The sequence below is a fragment of the Oryctolagus cuniculus genome, chromosome 8 (genome assembly GCF_964237555.1).
Source record: "Oryctolagus cuniculus chromosome 8, mOryCun1.1, whole genome shotgun sequence".
Classification (NCBI taxonomy): Eukaryota; Metazoa; Chordata; class Mammalia; order Lagomorpha; family Leporidae; genus Oryctolagus; species Oryctolagus cuniculus.
In genome coordinates, this window is record NC_091439.1 from 18515304 (window position 1) to 18533537 (window position 18234).

Below are 18234 nucleotides of genomic sequence, written 5' to 3' on the forward strand. Positions count from 1 at the left end.
AGGTGGTTAATATTATAGCAGCACATTATTACAAACTTTCCCCCCTCATAGAGCCATAGCTTGTGAGCTTTAGTTGGTCCAACAATGTAAAAGAGTTACCAGAGTAGTAAAAGGTACTCTAGGACCCTCAATTTAACAGTCCCTTGTCTCCCTTCGAAGTTAGCTGGGCTGCCCTGGTAGGTTTAGTGACATCATCATACAACATCAAGAGATACTTCTACAATATGTGACTCTAAATCACATCCATGGTCTTTAACTTTTTTGTCTGTTTAGGTTGCCATACATTTAAGAAACAGTGGGCATTTCTTAAATGCTTGGTTTACCATGCCTCATTAATTGAGCAGGACAAGAACCTAAGCAACTTAAAATATGAACACATTCCATAAAAGAGAGCCTATTTTTTTTCCTCAACATCTCTGTTACGGATTAAATTGTTCCCCCCTTCACCCAAAATAGGTTGAAGTCCTAATCCCCAGTGCATTAAAATCTGGCCTTACTTGTAAAAAGTCACTATAGACATAATTAGTTAAGATAAGGTCATATTGGGGGCCAGCACTGTGGCGCAGCAGGTTAAAGCCCTGGCCTGCATTGCTGGCATCCCATGTGGGCGCCGGTTCAATCTCAGCTGCTCCATTTCCGATCCAGCTCTGTTATGGCCTGGGAAAGCAGTAGAAAAGTCCTTGGGCCCTGCACCCACGTGGGAGATTTGGAAGAAGCTCCTGGCTTCGGATCGGTGCAGCTCCCGCTGTTGCAGTCATCTGGGGAGTGAACAAGTGGATGGAAGGCCTCTCTCTGTCTCTCTCTCTCTCTCTCTCTCTCTCTGGCTCTACCTTTCTCTGTAACTCTGTCTTTCAAATAAATGAAATAAATATTTAAAAAAAGATGAGGTCATATTGGAGTAGGTGGCTCCATAATCCTGTATAATTGTTGTCCTTATAAGAAGAGGAGGCAGAGAAACACAGGGAGAGAGCCTTATGTTGATAGAAACAGAGATTAAAGTGATTCACCTACAGGCCAAGCAACACCAGTACTTCTAGCAAACTCTGGAAGAAATGAAGGATTTTCCCCTCACATATTTAGGAGGGAACCTAGTTCTGTTTGATTTCGGACTTAGAGCTTTCAGACTATGAGACAATACATTTCCATTGTTTTAAGCTATCTAGTTTTTGGATTTGTTACAGAAGCCCAAGAAACTAATACAAGTCTTAAAAATCGCATCGTCTAACTTTGTCATATCTTGAAACTGGAAATTTCTGGATATTCAAGTACAATAGTTAGTGAAGGACATTTTTTTTAATGGTATCTGGGTTGCCTCCATTCTTAACCTCTTCTCTGAATATACACTTTATTGTTCCAACTGAAATCTGTCCTCTGATTTATTTTTGTGCTGCAGGTATCTTTTAGGTCACTGAGCCTTGAAACAGGGCAAGGTGTCTTCCTTATATATCATTACTCATTCCAGATTATTTTCCATGCCTTCTCCAGAGACTGAGTCAAAATAACTATACCTCTTCATTGAAATTATCAATAGAACCCCAAGACAGTCTCTCACAGTCCAAAACGTGTCAGTCCCTACCCATTAGTTTCTGTTTAACAAAAATTTATTGGACTAATGCTTGGTGTTTTCAATAGTCAAAGGATTGATCCTTCCAGAATCTTGGCAGCTAACTTCTCAATTTCTTCTCTAACAAGCTTGCCTTCCATTTCATCTTAGCCAACTATCTCAATAGGTCAGAGCCTTGACTTTGCTACTACCAATAACTTCATCCCTTCATAATTCCAATTTCAAATGTCCTGTCTAACCAACAGCTCCCATTTTTGTGGCCTATTCCTCAAATTTAAAATTCTTCAAGCTAGCTAGAATGGCCAATTCATTTGCCTTATCGCCTTTGTAATCTCTTTAATTATGTCCACTCTACCCTCAAACCCATGCTCTTGCATCTTACCTACCATAGATGTCAAGACCATCATTATAGTCACTTTATCACATACACCATCAACATTCATGCTTATCTCTTAGGCTTCTATTAGCCTGACAGAGCATCAAGCCTGCTGAAATCCAATTTTGTGCATTCTTGGATATGTATCTGAACAAGCTAGAGAAAACACACACGCATGTTCACTGATCTCATTTGAAATTCATGACAGCTAACTCTAAGTTAGCATGGCAATTATATAGCTTTCCCTTAATTTACTCACCTACTGTCTCAGAATCATCTTATATCTTCTACTTACTTGTCAAATATTTAATTTTTTTTCTTATCAACTAATGTGGTAAGGAAATTCACTGATAAGAAAATTAGAAGCAATCAAAGAAAGAGCCCATCTTTCTGCACCTCTGACCATATTCTTTGGCTTCTCTTCTGTTGCAATACAGAACCTCATCACTCCCCTTGAAGGCCATTTCCTCCAAGTATGCCATATGATTCATATAGATTTCCCTTTCTCCTATATCATCATGCTTTTCTCTACATTGGATCTTTTCCATTAGTACAGAAGAACTCTATAATATTACACCTCTTAAGAATTAAACTTCACTGTATGCTAACTGCATTCCATTTCTGTGCCTTCTTTTCATAGCAAAATTTCTCAAAGTTATGTTGACTTATTCAAAACTCGTCCAAAAATGTGAATTGAGTTCTTCCTGTATGCCAGGCACTGTCCTGAGTGCCCAGAATAGAGCAACAAGCAAATAGATGTGCCATTGCTCTCACAGAGGTCATATACTAGTGGAAAGAAGCAACCAACAAATAAGTAAAAATGTACAGTGTATAAGATGGGTAATAATTGCTGAAAAGAATAATAACAGGAATTACAATTCCAGATGAGATCAGGCACATTCAGAGTGGAATGGCCATAGACAATCTACAGAATGGAAGAAAATATTTGCCAGCTATTGATGTGGGAAAGGGGTTAATATACAGAATATGTAAGGAACTCACAAAATTCAATAGCAAAAACCCACAAATATTGTAGTTAAAAATGAGCAATCTAAACAGACATCTCTCAAAGGAAGACATTCAAAAGGCCAAGGGTACCTGAAAAAAAATGCTAAGTATCACTATTCATCAGGAAAATGCAAATCAAAACTACAGTGAGCTATCACCTCATTCCAGTTAGATTGGCTATTATGAAAAAGACAATAGGTAAGAAGTGTTAGCAAGGATGTGGGGAAAAGGGGACACTTGCACATTGTTCTTAGGAATATAAATTAGCACAGCTATTGTAGGAAACAATATGGAGGTTCCTCTAAAAACTACGAATAGAACTATCATATGATCCCACAATCCCACTTCTGGGTATGTATGTATCTAAAGGAAATGAAAGAGCTCTGTTGAAAAGATATCTGCATCCCAGTGTTTGTTACAGCACTATTCCTTGGAAAAGGATGATTAATGGGTATTAAGTTAAAATACCCATTAGAAATGGGCAGGAAGTTTGGATTTCTAGGTCACAGTAGGATGACTATAGATAATGTACTATATTTAAAAAAAATAAGCTAGAAGATAGTATTTGGATGTTTTCAACAAAAAGAAATGGTAAGTGTTTGAAGAGATAAATATACTTTTCTTGATTGGAAGCTACACTACGTATTCATGTACCAACACATCCTGTGGTAACCTATAAATATGTATAATTTTTATATTTCTGTTTTTTATTAAAAATTTTAAAAAGAATTACCAAAGTGGATTGGGAAAGGGGATTGTATTTTAAATAGGGTGGTTGTTTGGACTCACTGGAATGCTCCACATGGAAGGAACAGCAGGTGCAAAGGTCCTGAGGGTATGCCTAGTGTCCTTAAGAAACACCAAGGAGGCCAGTGTGACTGGAATGAAGTGATCAAGGGGAAGAAGAGAGATGATGTCAGAGATAGAGTAGGGGCCAAATGATGTAGGATCTTAGAGTCCTTCATAAGGACTTGGAATTTTAATTTGACAGACAGGAAACCATTAAGTGAGTTCTGATCAAGGGAATAGCATGACCTGAAAGGACAATTCTGGATGCTGGGTTAAGAGGATAGGAGGGTATCATGGTGGAGAAAGAAGACCAGTTAGAAAGCTAGTACAGTCAGGACCAGCCTTGTGCTGCCATGGGTTAAGCCATTGCTTTAATGTTGTCATCCCTTATCAGGGCACTGTTTCTAGTCTCAGCAGCCTGGCTTCCCATCCAGCTCCCCACCAGTGTGCCTTGAGAGACAGTATTTGGGCCCCTGCCACTCACATGGGAGACTGGGTGGAGCTGTTTGCCCAGTCCCAGTCTTTGTGGCCGAAAATTCTCTCTCTCTCTCTCTCTCTCTCTATCTCTATCTCTATCTCTATCTCTATCTCTATCTCTATCTCTATCTCTTTCTCTCTTTGTAACTGCCTTTCAAATAAATAAATAGCAAAGTTTTTAAAAGAAAGCTAGTACAGTGTCATACCACAAGATGCTGTTAGCTTGGACCAAGACGGCTGAGTAAATCTGCTGGGAGGCGGTTGGAAGTCAGCTGAGAGGCTGAGTGGATGTTTCGAGGGGAAAAGATGAGTCAAGGATGACTTGAAGCCTGAGTAACTGGGGGATGGGTTGATGTTGAGTAAGGTAGGCAAGATTCAGGGGTTGAGCAAGTTGAAGGAACTCATAAAGAGTTCTGTACCAATACATTTGAATCAAGCAGCCTTGTAGCATCCAGGTAGAGACATCAGTTAAGCAATTGATTGTGAGACTGGAATGTAGGGCAAAGGTCTAAACCAGAGACTTACATTTGGGAGATGTTAGCGTTGAGATGGATTTTTAAGATAGACTAAAAGAGGGTGAGAACAGAGTGGGATAGATCAGGGATACTGCGATCTTAGGAGAACGGCAAAGATGACCAGGAACAGCCAGTTTGCTTAGAAGAACACCAGGAGATTTTGGGTCCTAGAAGTCTAGCAGATAATGTGTTTCAAAGAAGGGAAAGTTATCAGTGACCTCAGATGGTGCTGATAGTTCATGTCTGGCACTTGATCATTGGTTTTTAGAATATGGAGATAAATGGGGATCTTTTTTTAAGATTTATTTATTTGTTTGTTTATTTATTTGAAATGCAGAGTTACAGAGAGAGATGGAAAGACAAAGAGAAAGAGAGAGACACAGAGAAAGAGATCTTCCATCCCCAAGTGGCTGCAATGGCCAGGGTTGGACCAGGCCAAAGCTAGGAGGCCAGAGGTTCTTCTGGGTCTCCCACATGGGGTGCAGGGGCCCAAGCTCTTGGGCCATCTCCTGCTGCTTTCCCAGGTGCATTAACAGGGAGCTGGATCAGCATGGAGCAGCATCCATATGGGATGCCAGTGTCACCAGCAGAGGCTTAACCTGCTATACCACAATGCTGGCCCCTACTGGGGATCTTAACAAGAACAGGGTTGTGTAGTTGAAAGCCTGATTAGAGTGGTTCCAAGGGAGAAGAAAGAGAGTTATAGGCAGTGGTAAACAACAGCTAACTCTTCAGGGGATACAGAAAATTGGACAATAACAAAGTTAATGAATAACCAAGAAAGGGTTTTTTTTTTCAAGTTGAGAAAATTAATATTGTATTGATATCCATAGGATTAATTCAGTTATAGAGAGAAAATTTGATACAAAAAAATGAGACAATTGATGGACCCATGTCCTTGAGTAGAAGAAAGGGAGAGAGTTCTAGTACATAAAGGGCAGGAGTAGCCTCCTGAGCACCCATAATTCATCCACAGTAATAGGGATGGGACGGGGACAGAGGTGTAAGCAAACTGATTAATGTGACCATAAGAGCTTGCATGTGTTCTTTTTTTTTTTTTTTTTTTTTTTTTTACAGGCAGAGTGGACAGTGAGAGAGAGAGAGACAGAGAGAAAGGTCTTCCTTTGCCGTTGGTTCACCCTCCAATGGCCGCCGCGGCTGGCGCGCTGTGGCCGGTGCACCGCGCTGATCCGATGGCAGGAGCCAGGAGCCAGGTGCTTATCCTGGTCTCCCATGGGGTGCAGGGCCCAAGCACCTGGGCCATCCTCCACTGCACTCCCTGGCCACGGTAGAGAGCTGGCCTGGAAGAGGGGCAACCGGGGCAGAATCCGGCGCCCCGACCGGGACTAGAACCCGGTGTGCCGGCGCCGCTAGGCGGAGGATTAGCCTAGTGAGCCGCGGCGCCGGCCGCATGTGTTCTAATTGTCTATATTTTCTCAGTGAAATTGGAAGTAAGGTTAGTGGTGGAGGACTTTGAAAACTTGGTAAGAGAGAAGATGTGAAGCTGTTCTGTGGGAAAATAGTGAGTGGAATGGGAAAGTGTAGCAGCATGGGCTAGCAGCACCAAAGGCCATCCTCAGAGTCTACATTTGCTGTTCACTCAGCCTGGATTTTTCCCTAGATAGCCACATGCTGTCCTCTTCACTTTGACCTGGTCAAATGTCATGTAAGGAAAAACACTTTTCCTGACCATTTCACATAAAATAATGTACTCCATCATGTCTCCCCTACTATCTATGCTTAATTGTTTTGTATTAGTTGGTGTTCTACAGAGAAAGGGGACCCATAAGGATACACACACACACACACATATACACATATATAAAAATGGGAATTGGCCCACATGGTTAGGGAGGCCTGGAAGCCTGCAGTATACCATATATAAGCTGGAGAAACAGGAAAGCCAGTGATATAATTTAGTTCAAGTCTGAAGACCGAGAACTTGGGCCTGAGTTGCTAATATAAGTCCTGGTGCCCAAAGGTCCAAGAACCAGGGGCCATAATGACTGAGGGCAGCTGAAAATGGATGTCCCAGCTCAAGAAAAGAGAACAAATTTGCCCTTCCTCCACGTTTTTGTTCTATTCAGGCCCTCAGCAAATTGGATGATGCTCACCCACACCAGTGAGGGTAGGTCCTCTTTACTAATTAGAGTTAACCTCTTCTGGAAATGCTCTCACAGACACGCCCCAAAATAGTGTTTTCCCAGCTATCTGGGCATCCATTAGCCCAGTATTGTTGATGTCAAGTTAACTAACTCGTATTTCTCCTGCATTTATTATCTCATGGCTTTTTTTTTTTTTTTTTTTTACTTATTTGGCAGGCAGAGTTAGTGAGAGAGACAGACAGAAAGGTCTTCCTTGCATGGTTCACCCCCCAAAATGGCCGCTATGGCCAGTGCTGCGCTGATCTGAAGCCGGGAGCCAGGTGCTTCCTCCTGGTCTCCCACGCGGGTGCAGGCTCCCAATCACCTGGGCCATCCTCCACTGCCCTCCCAGGCCATAGCAGAGAGCTGGACTGGAAGAGGAGCAGCCAGGACTAGAACCTGGTGCCCATATGGGATGCCGGCACCGCAGGCAGAGGATTAACCAAGTGAGCCACGGTGCCGGCCCCCTGTCTCATGGCATCTTAATCATTTGTTATTCTGTTTATCTACTGTCTCCAACTGGAATGTAGGCATCAATAGAAGCAGAGACTTTCTTTATCTGTATTGGTCAGTGCTTTAACACCAATGCCCAAAACAGTGCCTGGTCTTAGGACCCACTCAAAAACTTTATTTGAATGTATTGTTGAACAAATAAGTAGACACATCTCTGAAGAATTGGGTTGGGGCTATTTTTAATATTGGTATTTTCTTGTTATGTGCTTGACCTGCAGAGACAAATCCTTTATTATGAAGCCACTTTGAAGGGACCAAGTTCACTTTCCCTCACACTCTGTTTGGAGTGAGATAGCACAATATGGTGAAAAAACATAAATTTCAGTTCAGTTTCACAGCCGGTGTTGTGTCACAGTAGATCTCTAACCCCTCTCAGCCTCAGTTTTTACCTCTGTAAAGTGAGAATTGTAATAAGATGAAGTGAGTTAATTTATGTGGAAGCACATTGTAAACTGTAAAAACTGTGCAAGTGTTAGTTGTTACATTTGATACTTCAGAGAGAGAAAAATGGGAAAGAACTCCAGGAAGGTGTTAGTGATTGGCTGTGTCTTAAAGCTTAAAACTGGAAGAGTTTACAATCATATATAATATATAATGTTGTATGTTAATAAGTTCAGTATTTGGCATAGCTAATGGTAAGAACATTACCTTTTACTTGTATGACCCTGTGTTAGTCTATTTGGACAAAATACTACAAACTAAAAATAAGATAAATTTATTTCTTGTAGTTCTGGAGGCTAAGAACTCCAACATCAAGGCAAATTCAGTGTCTGTAAGGGCCAATTTTCTGACTCATTGAGGGCTCCCTTTTGCCATGACTTCACGTGTTGGGAGGCTGGCTAACTTTGGAGGATCTTTTTATAAGGAAGGCTCCACTTTGTAGGCTAATCAGCTCCCAAAGGCCTCACCTTCTAGAACCAGCATCTTAAAGGGTTAGGATTTCATCATATGAATTGGGCAGGGGTGGGGAACAGGTAGAAAATGTTCATACCACAGCCAGTTCAAAATACTTTATGAAATGCTTGTATTCCTTCATTATCTTGAGAGCTTACCATTGATTTGAACAAGGGCAGAAGTTGTTGTCTTTATTTTGTCAGTGTGATATACCATGGTCCATGGAGTACTTTTCCATGAGGATAAACTAAATCCTTGTCTAGTTTTAAAAACTGCATTTAATAAATTTATTACTTGGAACTTCATATTCATTTTATTTATGAAGCAATGTTACACATGGTTAGTGTCCATTGGATTTTACCTTCTATTGGTCCGGGAATCATGCTTGTCTTATACATTACCTTATCTCTAATTCTAAGTAGTTAATAACTCTTTGGGGGGAAGAGGGCAACAGAAAGGTGGCCGAGTAATAAATGATTAGAACTTGGTTCAAATGATGAATGAATGATTAAAAAGTTAGGATCTCAGCCTGACTCATAAAATCTTAACTTTTATTTGCTATGAAAAATGTTAGTCTTTTCAGTAATACTAAACAAAATATTCATTCTTTTATTCAATGTTTGAATACTTGTGCACTGTGAATATTACAAAATCAATCTCACATTGATTCTTTCCTTAAAGAACTTAAGGTTTCATAGAGAAAAATAGGATGCATGCACAGGTAATTAAAATTCAAGGTAGCAATTATTAGTACCTGAAGTATCATATTGAAAAGAGTTCTAAGAAAACATTTCATTTAAATAAATTGGGGGGTGTTTGCAATGAATTTTATTCTGAAAGAAAATTTTGAATGTGAGGAGAATGAGAAGGTAGATGAAAACTTCTGATGTTTCTCAGGGGATCGCCTGCTTTCTCCAGATATTTTTCATAAGCATTGTTCTGATTCTCTGTTATGTCTAACATTACTTAAAAATGTGTATCCCCTTCCCTTTCTTTTGATGTGATTTATCACTAACACAACATTTAATAAGCATCATTGTGGCCCTTGTACAGCCACATATCATAGAGAAGATTGGCAGAGAGAGATTTTGAAACAGGAAAGTAGTGTAGTATACTAGTTAACCTGCAGAGGCCATATGGCTGAGTCAAGCCCTTTGGCTGTGAAGTCCAGCAGTTGGGTTTCAGATCCTGGTGAACAGTGTGAGGGCAGTTGATGGGGTACTCTGCAGCCCCTGCTTCTGTGGACCCCTGCTCCCCTGAGGTCTCCACAGGGGCTACTTCACACTGTCTTCCCGCTACAAAGAAGAGGAATGAAAGGAAGCTATGTTTAAACCTCTCTCTCTTCCTCTTTCTGGAATGACATAGGAAGGTCAGAGATAACAGTTCACAGCCCAGAAAATTCTCTGTAATCACCATCTAAGGAAAGCATTAGATGATATCAAATGATAGTCATGGTCTCAAGCCCCACAATTCTGCAGGCTACCAATTTATGTAAGTAAGTTCATGCTTGACAGAAGAAGGCAAATAACCCTTCACGCTGTGCAATTAGAATGACAGATCAAGGACTTCCTTCCACTCTCCCATAAAGTCAATTGAACATTAAGAACTCTTGAAACACGTAGGATCCAAGCTTTGACCACTGCTGAAAGCTATGTCCAAAATTCATACATGATACTATCTTCGTACGTGGGAATAGTCAGATTGACACTTGGATATATTTGACTTTCTCCAACATGCTTACCCATCCAGTTTCATGAAAACACCCCGTAAGTAAGTGGGGCTCCACTAGCTCTGCTATTATATCAACTGATATTTTTAATTATTTATTTGAGGATCAGAAAGATATATAGACAGAGGCCTCTCATCCACTGGTTCAAATGCCCAGGAGCCTGGAACTCAATCCAGATCTCCTACATGTGGAGCAGGGACCCAACAACTTGAGTCACCACCTGTTGCCTCCCATGGAGCACATTAGTAGGAAGCTAGAATCTAGAGTGAAACCAGGACTCAAGCCCAGGCAGTATGACAGGGAATGAGGGAATCCCAAGCGACATCTTTTTTTTTTTTTTTTTTAAGATTTATTTATTTATTTGAAAGGCAGAGCCACACAGAGAAAGAAGGAAAGGCAGAGAGAGAGGTCTTCCACCCTCTGGTTCACTCCCCAGTTGGTCCCAACGGCCAGAGCTGCACCGATCTGAAGCCAGAGCCAGGAGCCTCTTCCAGGTCTCCCACATGGGTGCAGGGGCCCAAGCACCTGGGCCATCTTCCACTGCTTTCCCAGACCACAGCAGAGAGCTGGATCAGAAGTGGAGCAGCCGGGACTCGAACCAGTGCCCATATGGGATGCTGGCACTGCAGGCTGTGGCCCCACCCACTATGCCACAGCACTGCCCTCAAGTGACATCTTTAAAAAAAATTTATTTACTTATTTATTTATTTGAAAGGGATGGGGGTGGGGCTCAAATCTGGTTCACTCCACAAATGGTTATAATAGCCAGGTCTGAACCAGGCCAAACCCAGAAGCCAGGAACTCTATCCTGGTTTCCCCTGTGGGTACAGCAGCCCAAGTCATTGGGCCATCTTCTGCTGCCTTCCCAGGTGCATTAACAGGAAGCTGAATTGCAAGTGGAACAGCCAGTACTTAAACTGGCACTTTGGGTTGTATTGTTGTTATTGTTGTTTTTTTGTTTTTTTTTTTGTTTTTGTTTTTGTTTTTGACAGGCAGAGTGGACAGTGAGAGAGAGAGAGACAGAGAGAAAGGTCTTCCTTTTGCCTTTGGTCCACCCTCCAATGGCCACCGCGGCCGGCGCGCTGCGGCCGGCGCACCGCGCTGATCCGATGGCAGGAGCCAGGAGCCAGGTGCTTCTCCTGGTCTCCCATGGGGTGCAGGGCCCAAGGACTTGGGCCATCTTCCACTGCACTCCCTGGCCACAGCAGAGCGCTGGCCTGGAAGAGGGGCAACCGGGACAGAATCCGGCGCCCCGACCGGGACTAGAACCCGGTGTGCCGGCGCCCTAGGCGGAGGATTAGCCTAGTGAGCCGCGGCGCCGGCTAATAAATAAATCTTTTAAAAACAATAACAACAGGGCCGGCGCTGCGGCGCCGGCTAATAAATAAATCTTTTAAAAACAATAACAACAGGGCCGGCGCTGCGGCGCCGGCTAATAAATAAATCTTTTAAAAACAATAACAACAGGGCCGGCGCTGCGGCTCACTAGGCTAATCCTCCGCCTAGTGGCGCCGGCACACCGGGTTCTAGTCCCGGTCGGGGCGCCGGATTCTGTCCCGGTTGCCCCTCTTCCAGGCCAGCGCTCTGCTGTGGCCAGGGAGTGCAGTGGAAGATGGCCCAAGTCCTTGGGCCCTGCACCCCATGGGAGACCAGGAGAAGCACCTGGCTCCTGGCTCCTGCCATCGGATCAGCGCGGTGCGCCGGCCGCAGCGCGCCGGCCACGGCGGCCATTGGAGGGTGGACCAATGGCAAAGGAAGACCTTTCTCTCTGTCTCTCTCTCTCACTGTCCACTCTGCCTGTCAAAAAAAAAAAAAAAAAGATTTATTTATTAGCCGGCGCCATGGTTCAATAGGCTATTCCTCCACTTGCAGCTCCGGCACTCCGGGTTCTAGTCCTGGTGGGGGCGCCGGATTCTGTCCCAGTTGCTCCTCTTCCAGTCCAGCTCTCTGCTGTGGCCCGGGAGTGCAGTGGAGGATGGCCCAAGTGCTTGGGCCCTGCACCCGCATGGGAGACCAGGAGAAGCACCTGGCTCCTGGCTTCAGATCAGCAGCAGCGGCCATTGGGGGTGGGGGTGGGGGGGTGAACCAATGGAAAAGGAAAACCTTTCTTTCTGTCTCTCTCTCTCTCACTGTCCACTCTGTCAAAAAAAAAAAAAAAAGATTTATTTATTTGCTCAAAAGGCAGAGTTGGAGAGAAAAGAAGAGACAGAGAGAGAGAGGTCTTCCATCTACTGGTTCACTCCCCAAATGGCCACTATGGCCAGAGCTGGGCTGGTCCTAAGCCAGGAGCTAAGAGTTTCTTCTAGGTCTCCTGTGTGGGTGGCAGGGGCCCACACACTTGGGCCATCCTCTGCCACTTTCCCAGGGACATTAAGAGGGAGCTGGATCAGAAGTGGAGTAGCTGGGACTTGCACCGGTGCCCATTTGGGATGCCTGCGCCACAGGCAGCAGCTTTACCTGCTGTGCCACAGCTCCAGTTTCTCAAACGGGCATTTTGATAAGGGATGTTGGCATGGCAAGTGGCAGCCAAACCTGCTGTTCTGTAGCCCCCAAGTGACATATTACTTCTAGAGCGAACACTGGCCCCTTAACTGATTTTTTATGACTTGTTTTTAGTTATCTGGACCTTCAGGAGGTAGATATTTATAAGACATTGGGATAAGTAGACATATGTACATATAGGTATGTGTACATACATGCAAACATATGTGTACACACAGTGTATACATACCAGCCTATGTTCCATTGATCTTGCTGTCTCTTTGGTTAGCTTCCATTTCAGCAGTTGTTAAATCCAGGAGGCTTGAATTCCCACAACACTGTATAAGAAACCTTTTTTCCAAAGTAGGGAACAAGTAGAAGAGTATTTATTGAATAAAAATTACGAGTCCTTTATATATAATCTCATGTATCAAGCGTGACTACCTTCAGAGGCAGGTGTTAGCCTCACTTTATAGGAGAAAACTTGGTTCAGAGAGGTTTCATAACTCAGCTGAGACTGTGCAACTGGTAGAGAACACAAGGCATTTTCAACTGGGGTCTGCTTCCTCCCAAGTGTTCCTCCCAAGTTATGCCTACACATGTATCTTAGAGACATAATTTGTTTTAAGAGGTGTTACCAACACTCAATTACTATTTCTTGAGCAATTGTAATCTTAGTAATGTAGTTGTAGGTAAGACAAAAAAAAATAATGCATGAGATGGGCATTCAGTGCAGCAGTTAAGTTGTTCACTGGGGAACACCTTGTGCCCCATATTTGAGTGCCTGGGTTCGAGTCCCAGCTCCCTGCCCAAGTCCAGCTTCCTGCTGATGAAGACCCAGGGAGGCAGTGGTGATGACTCAAGTAGTTGAGTCCCTGCCACACACATGGGACACCTGTACTGAGTTCCCAGCTCCCAGCTTCAGTCCCAGGGCATTATGGCCATCTGGGAAGTAAAATCAGTGAATGGGAGCTCACTCATTCTCTCTCTCTCTCAAATAAAACACATAAATAAATTTTAAAAAGAATAATTCATAAATATTGCCTTGAAGAAACTTAAAACTTCTTTGGGTAAACAGAAATAAATATGGAAGAATGATAGAGTAGAAGTGAACTGTGGCCGGTGTCGCAGCTCACTAGGCTAATCCTCCGCCTTGCGGCGCCGGCACACCGGGTTCTAGTCCCGGTCGGGGCGCCGGATTCTGTCCCGGTTGCCCCTCTTCCAGGCCAGCTCTCTGCTGTGGCCAGGAGTGCAGTGGAGGATGACCCAGGTGCTTGGGCCCTGCACCCCATGGGAGACCAGGAGAAGCACCTGGCTCCTGCCATTGGATCAGCGCAGTGTGCCAGCCACAGTGCGCTGGCCGCGGTGGCCATTGGAGGGTGAACCAACGGCAAAGGAAGACCTTTCTCTCTGTCTCTCTCTCACTGTCCACTCTGCCTGTCAAAAAACAAAACAAAACAAAAAAAGAAGTGAACTGTGAAACGATGTGATTCAGACTGGGTTTAATAGGAGTTCATAGAAGAGTGAGGTCCAGATCAGGGAGAGAGATGGGAGCAGCTTTTGAGCTTGTAACCATCATTAGTTTCTTTTGTTATTTGCTGCTTTGATAAGACCTTTCCAACTTTTGATCCCATCATCGTAAACAAAGTAGTATACATAGCCATTAGTGTCGTGTACAGTCCTCTGATTATTTCTTATCATATGGTCCCAATAATGATAGCATAATTGATGGTAACACATGTGTGAGGTATATAAAATGTTAGGAAACAGAAGCACCGGAAGAGAAACGAGTCCTGTGATGTCTGCAGGTGCTTCACATTGCGCCAGTGTCTCCACCTGGTGTCCAGAAGTGTTTGTTCCTAAAGCACAGGAAGATAGTTTCACCTCTGCAAGCAGACAGCATCTTGTCTCACTGCATGCATAGATCACACAGACACTGTTCTCAGAGAGCATTTTGGGAAGCAAAATGATCTGGGCACTCTTTCATGATTTTTCAGGACAGGGTTCTTCCCAGACTTTAGTGGTTTGCAATGGGAGTACCAGGTACGCAGTTTCAATGCACTAGCAGTGACGGATGAACTCCTACCCCTACTAAGGCCCACTTACACAGAGAGCTCAACTGCACTGCTGGCCTGGGATGTAAGTGAGCCGCAGACACAAAAATGAGCTCCGGCAGAGGGGCAAGTGTTTGACACAATGGTTGAGACACCCCTTAGAATGCCTGCATTCCATATTGGAGTCCCTGAGTTCGAGTCTCAGTTCTGCTTCCAATTCCAGGTTCCTGTAGTTGTGCACCCTGGGAGACATCAGGTGACAGCTCAAGTAGCCAGGTCCCTGTGAGCCATGTGGGAGACCTAGATGGAGTTGCCTGCTCCTGACTTCGGCCTAGCCCAGCCCAGGCCATTGTATGCATTTGAGGAGTGAACCAGTGGATGGGAGATCTCTTTCCATCTGTCAATCTGTCTTTCTCTCTCTCTCTTTCTCTCTCTCTCTCTCTCAAATACAGAAAAATAAATTGTAAAAGATTTAACCAAATTAGCTCAGGGCAGCAGTCTCTTAGATGGACCTCTCTCCTGCTGCTTAGTTCCCTCTCCAGCACCAGCTGCCTGAGTGCTCCCTGAGCAGGTAGGGGCCAGGCAGAGTCACAAAGACACTACTTCCTTGCTCCCTCTTGCCTTTGGTACCCAAGCTTAGTGCACTCTTCTGGAGAAACTTAAATGTTTGCACTACTTAAGGGAGTATTTAGCCATGGCAGATTCATTGGTTCCTGAATCAAACTCAGGCTTGACAAGACCAAAACCTCTGGTCAGAGAATAGGGAACAAAGTTTGTTCCTGGATGCCTCTCAATGACTCTGCCTCCAGCATCTCATTGCCTCATTGCTTTCCTGTTCATTTTGGCACATTTCACTAAGCACTCTGGGTACTTTGAGTAGCCAGAACCTATGATTGCACACATTAAGGTTAACCATCAAAGTTACTGGAAGGTCATCTTTTTATGTTACATGTTAAATTAGCAGATAATGTGGAGGAATCTGGAAGACATTATGCTAAGTGAAATAAGCCATACACAGAAAGACAAATGCTGCATGACCTCACTTATATGCAGAATCTTAAAAAGTCAAACTCATAGAAACACAGAGTAGAATGGTCGCTACCAGGGGTCCAGGGGTCAGGGAAACTGGGGGAGTTTGGTCAAGAGTACAAATGAGCAGTTATTGGGTGGATAAGTTCTGGGGACCTATTGTGCAGCACACTGACTGCAGTTAATAATGTATTGCATACTTAAACTTGGCCAAATGAGTAGATCTTGTGTTCTCACCACATACATGAAAAGGTAGCCATGTGAGAGGATGGCTATGTTAAATAGCTTGATTGTGACAATCATTTCACAATGTATATGTGCTTCAAAGTATCACACATTGAATATATGCAATTTTTGTCAATTATACTTCAATAAATTAATTAAATACATAAAATAAAGAAAAATAAGCATTTAAATAAAAGTGAAGCCATGTTTTACATACCTTTTTAACTTTGGAAAAGTCTTTCAAGGCTTATTTTGTTCTTTATTTCCCAGCAAAGTAAAAAACCTTGCATTTAGATATTTAAAAAAAAAAAAAAAAAAAAAAAAAACTCTACCAAACACACTCTCTGTGCAATGACCCAGTTTAGTTTGATGAATGCAACTGAATCATTATGGCTGTTTAACAACCATATTCCTAATTTTGATTTCAAAAAACATAGGCATTTTCACATTAAGTCTGTTACCTGGTATATATTTAACTCATCAATTCCGTGTAAGTATTCAAATCAGTTTCCATGTATCCATTTTAAGAGAAGGGGCAGCAGGGAATGAAAGAATGAATGAACCACGTTGCTGGTGAAAGATGCAGTTCTGGAAAGGCGCAGGGACCTGGAGACTCTCCTTCCTCCTGTGTAAATGCTGGTCTTTGTGACAGATGGGACAAAGGTTATTCATGATGTATCTGTGTGTAGGTAGCCAGAGCTTAGATCCGGTAATAAGCAAGGCCCTTCGCCTGTCTCCCTTCTCCCAGGGCTGGGCTCCATGGGGGTGTGGGGAGAGTAGAGATTGGGCAGGAAGGGAACTAACTCTGTGCAGTGTGTGAAGCTGCTTGTGCCTGATTTTCTAGCAAAAGAGATTTAGCATCTTTTATTCTACTGTGTAACCTGGAAGTATCTGTTCTTATTTTTCCCTGACTGTGGTGCTAATGAAAGCAAAGACCAATCATCAAGGGTGAATTATTTAATACAATAATGTTTTAATAGCTGAGAAGAGACAAATAGTGGGGACGCCTGTGGCTAATGGATTTCCCTGATAGGAGATAAAAGGCTGATTACACAGCAGAGCCAGGGAAGACCTGGTGCATTGATGACACTTCACAGGCCAGCTCACTTACAGGAGTGATTTAAAACACACCATCTGTTTTCTAACTGCAGGTTGATAACTGTGATTCCACAGACAGTCAACATCTCTTCATCAGGAATTGTTACTTACCTGTCTTTCTGAATCTGGTTTGTATGTCCCATAATTTTACTGATGAGACCCCCAGCTTCTTTTGAAATTAAGTGGTTTAGGCCGGCGCCATGGTTCACTAGGCTAATCCTCCGCCTTGCGGCGCCGGCACTTCGGGTTCTAGTCCCGGTCAGGGAGCTGGATTCTGTCCCGGTTGCCCCTCTTCCAGGCCAGCTCTCTGCTGTGGCCAGGGAGTACAGTGGAGGATGGCCCAAGTGCTTGGGCCCTGCACTCCATGGGAGACCTGGAGAAGCACCTGGTTCCTGCCTTCAGATCAGCGCGGTGCGCCGGCCGCAGCACGCCGGCTGCGGCGGCCATTGGAGGGTGAACCAACGGCAAAGGAAGACCTTTCTCACTGTCCACTCTGCCTTTCAAAAAAAAAAAAAAAGAAGAAGAAGAAGAAGAAGAAATTAAGTGGTTTGTAAATTGAATGGATTGATAGACGTCAATCCTGCTTCTACTCAGCCTGTCCCTGGTAGGGTAGAGAATTAAACCTCAATACCCCAAGGCATACATAATGTATATTGAATCAACCCTGGTGCTAGATATCTCGTCCTTGGGAGAGTTGCTCAGATAATTTTCTGTGCCCTGTGGTTCACATCGGCAACCCCAGTTGAAAAGGCTGTTTCATTAACTATTCTTCATCAAGTCCTCACCCCACTTTTCTTCTCTTACTTTTCCTGTCTCTTCTTGCTTGGCCAGCACTCCAGTCCCCGTGCATGTTCATGTGCACACACACACACGTACACACACAGATGTAGAGTCCTGTCTCTGTCTCCCACCTCACAAGGGCAGAAACAGGACGTTCAGCTTTGACTTCCTTTCTACTCCTTCCCCATTTTCACCGCTCTCTACCTTCCATAATTACTGCTCAGTAGAGCATAATGGTCAAGCAGGAGGGCTTTGGGGCTGTACTTCCGGGTTTACATCCTGGCCCTATCGCTTATTAGCTATGCTGACCTTGTTTGAGTTGTTTTACTGCTTTGTGCCATTGGAAATGGTGGTGTAATAGGACACCTTGAAGGGTTGCCGTGAGGACTAAGTTGCTCAGCACACAGTGAGCACGGTGAGCAGTGTCTGGCACACAGAAGTGCACACTGAACGTGGCTCTTGTAATTTTAGGAGACAGCTGGGTGGGAGGCCAGGAACATGGCCATTTCTTGGGTCTATCAATCAAGTACCTGAATGAAGTTGGAAGAATGGAAAGAA

General features: G+C 43.7%; 1 protein-coding gene across 9 annotated transcripts in view; it reads left to right on the forward strand.

Moving 5' to 3' along the window:
- Nucleotides 1-18234, forward strand: part of SLC10A7 (solute carrier family 10 member 7) — a 290444-nt gene that overhangs the window by 213810 nt on the left and 58400 nt on the right. For 2 of the 9 annotated variants that reach the window (XM_051820007.2, XM_051820006.2), the window contains one exon: nt 16950-17024. The exons of 6 other annotated variants lie outside the window; for them this stretch is intronic. In XM_051820007.2, the coding sequence (XP_051675967.1) occupies nt 16950-17024 (75 nt within the window). Of the gene's footprint in view, nt 1-16949; nt 17025-18234 lie in introns of those variants that run through there. One more of the 9 variants, XM_051820010.2, reaches the window with a different exon arrangement.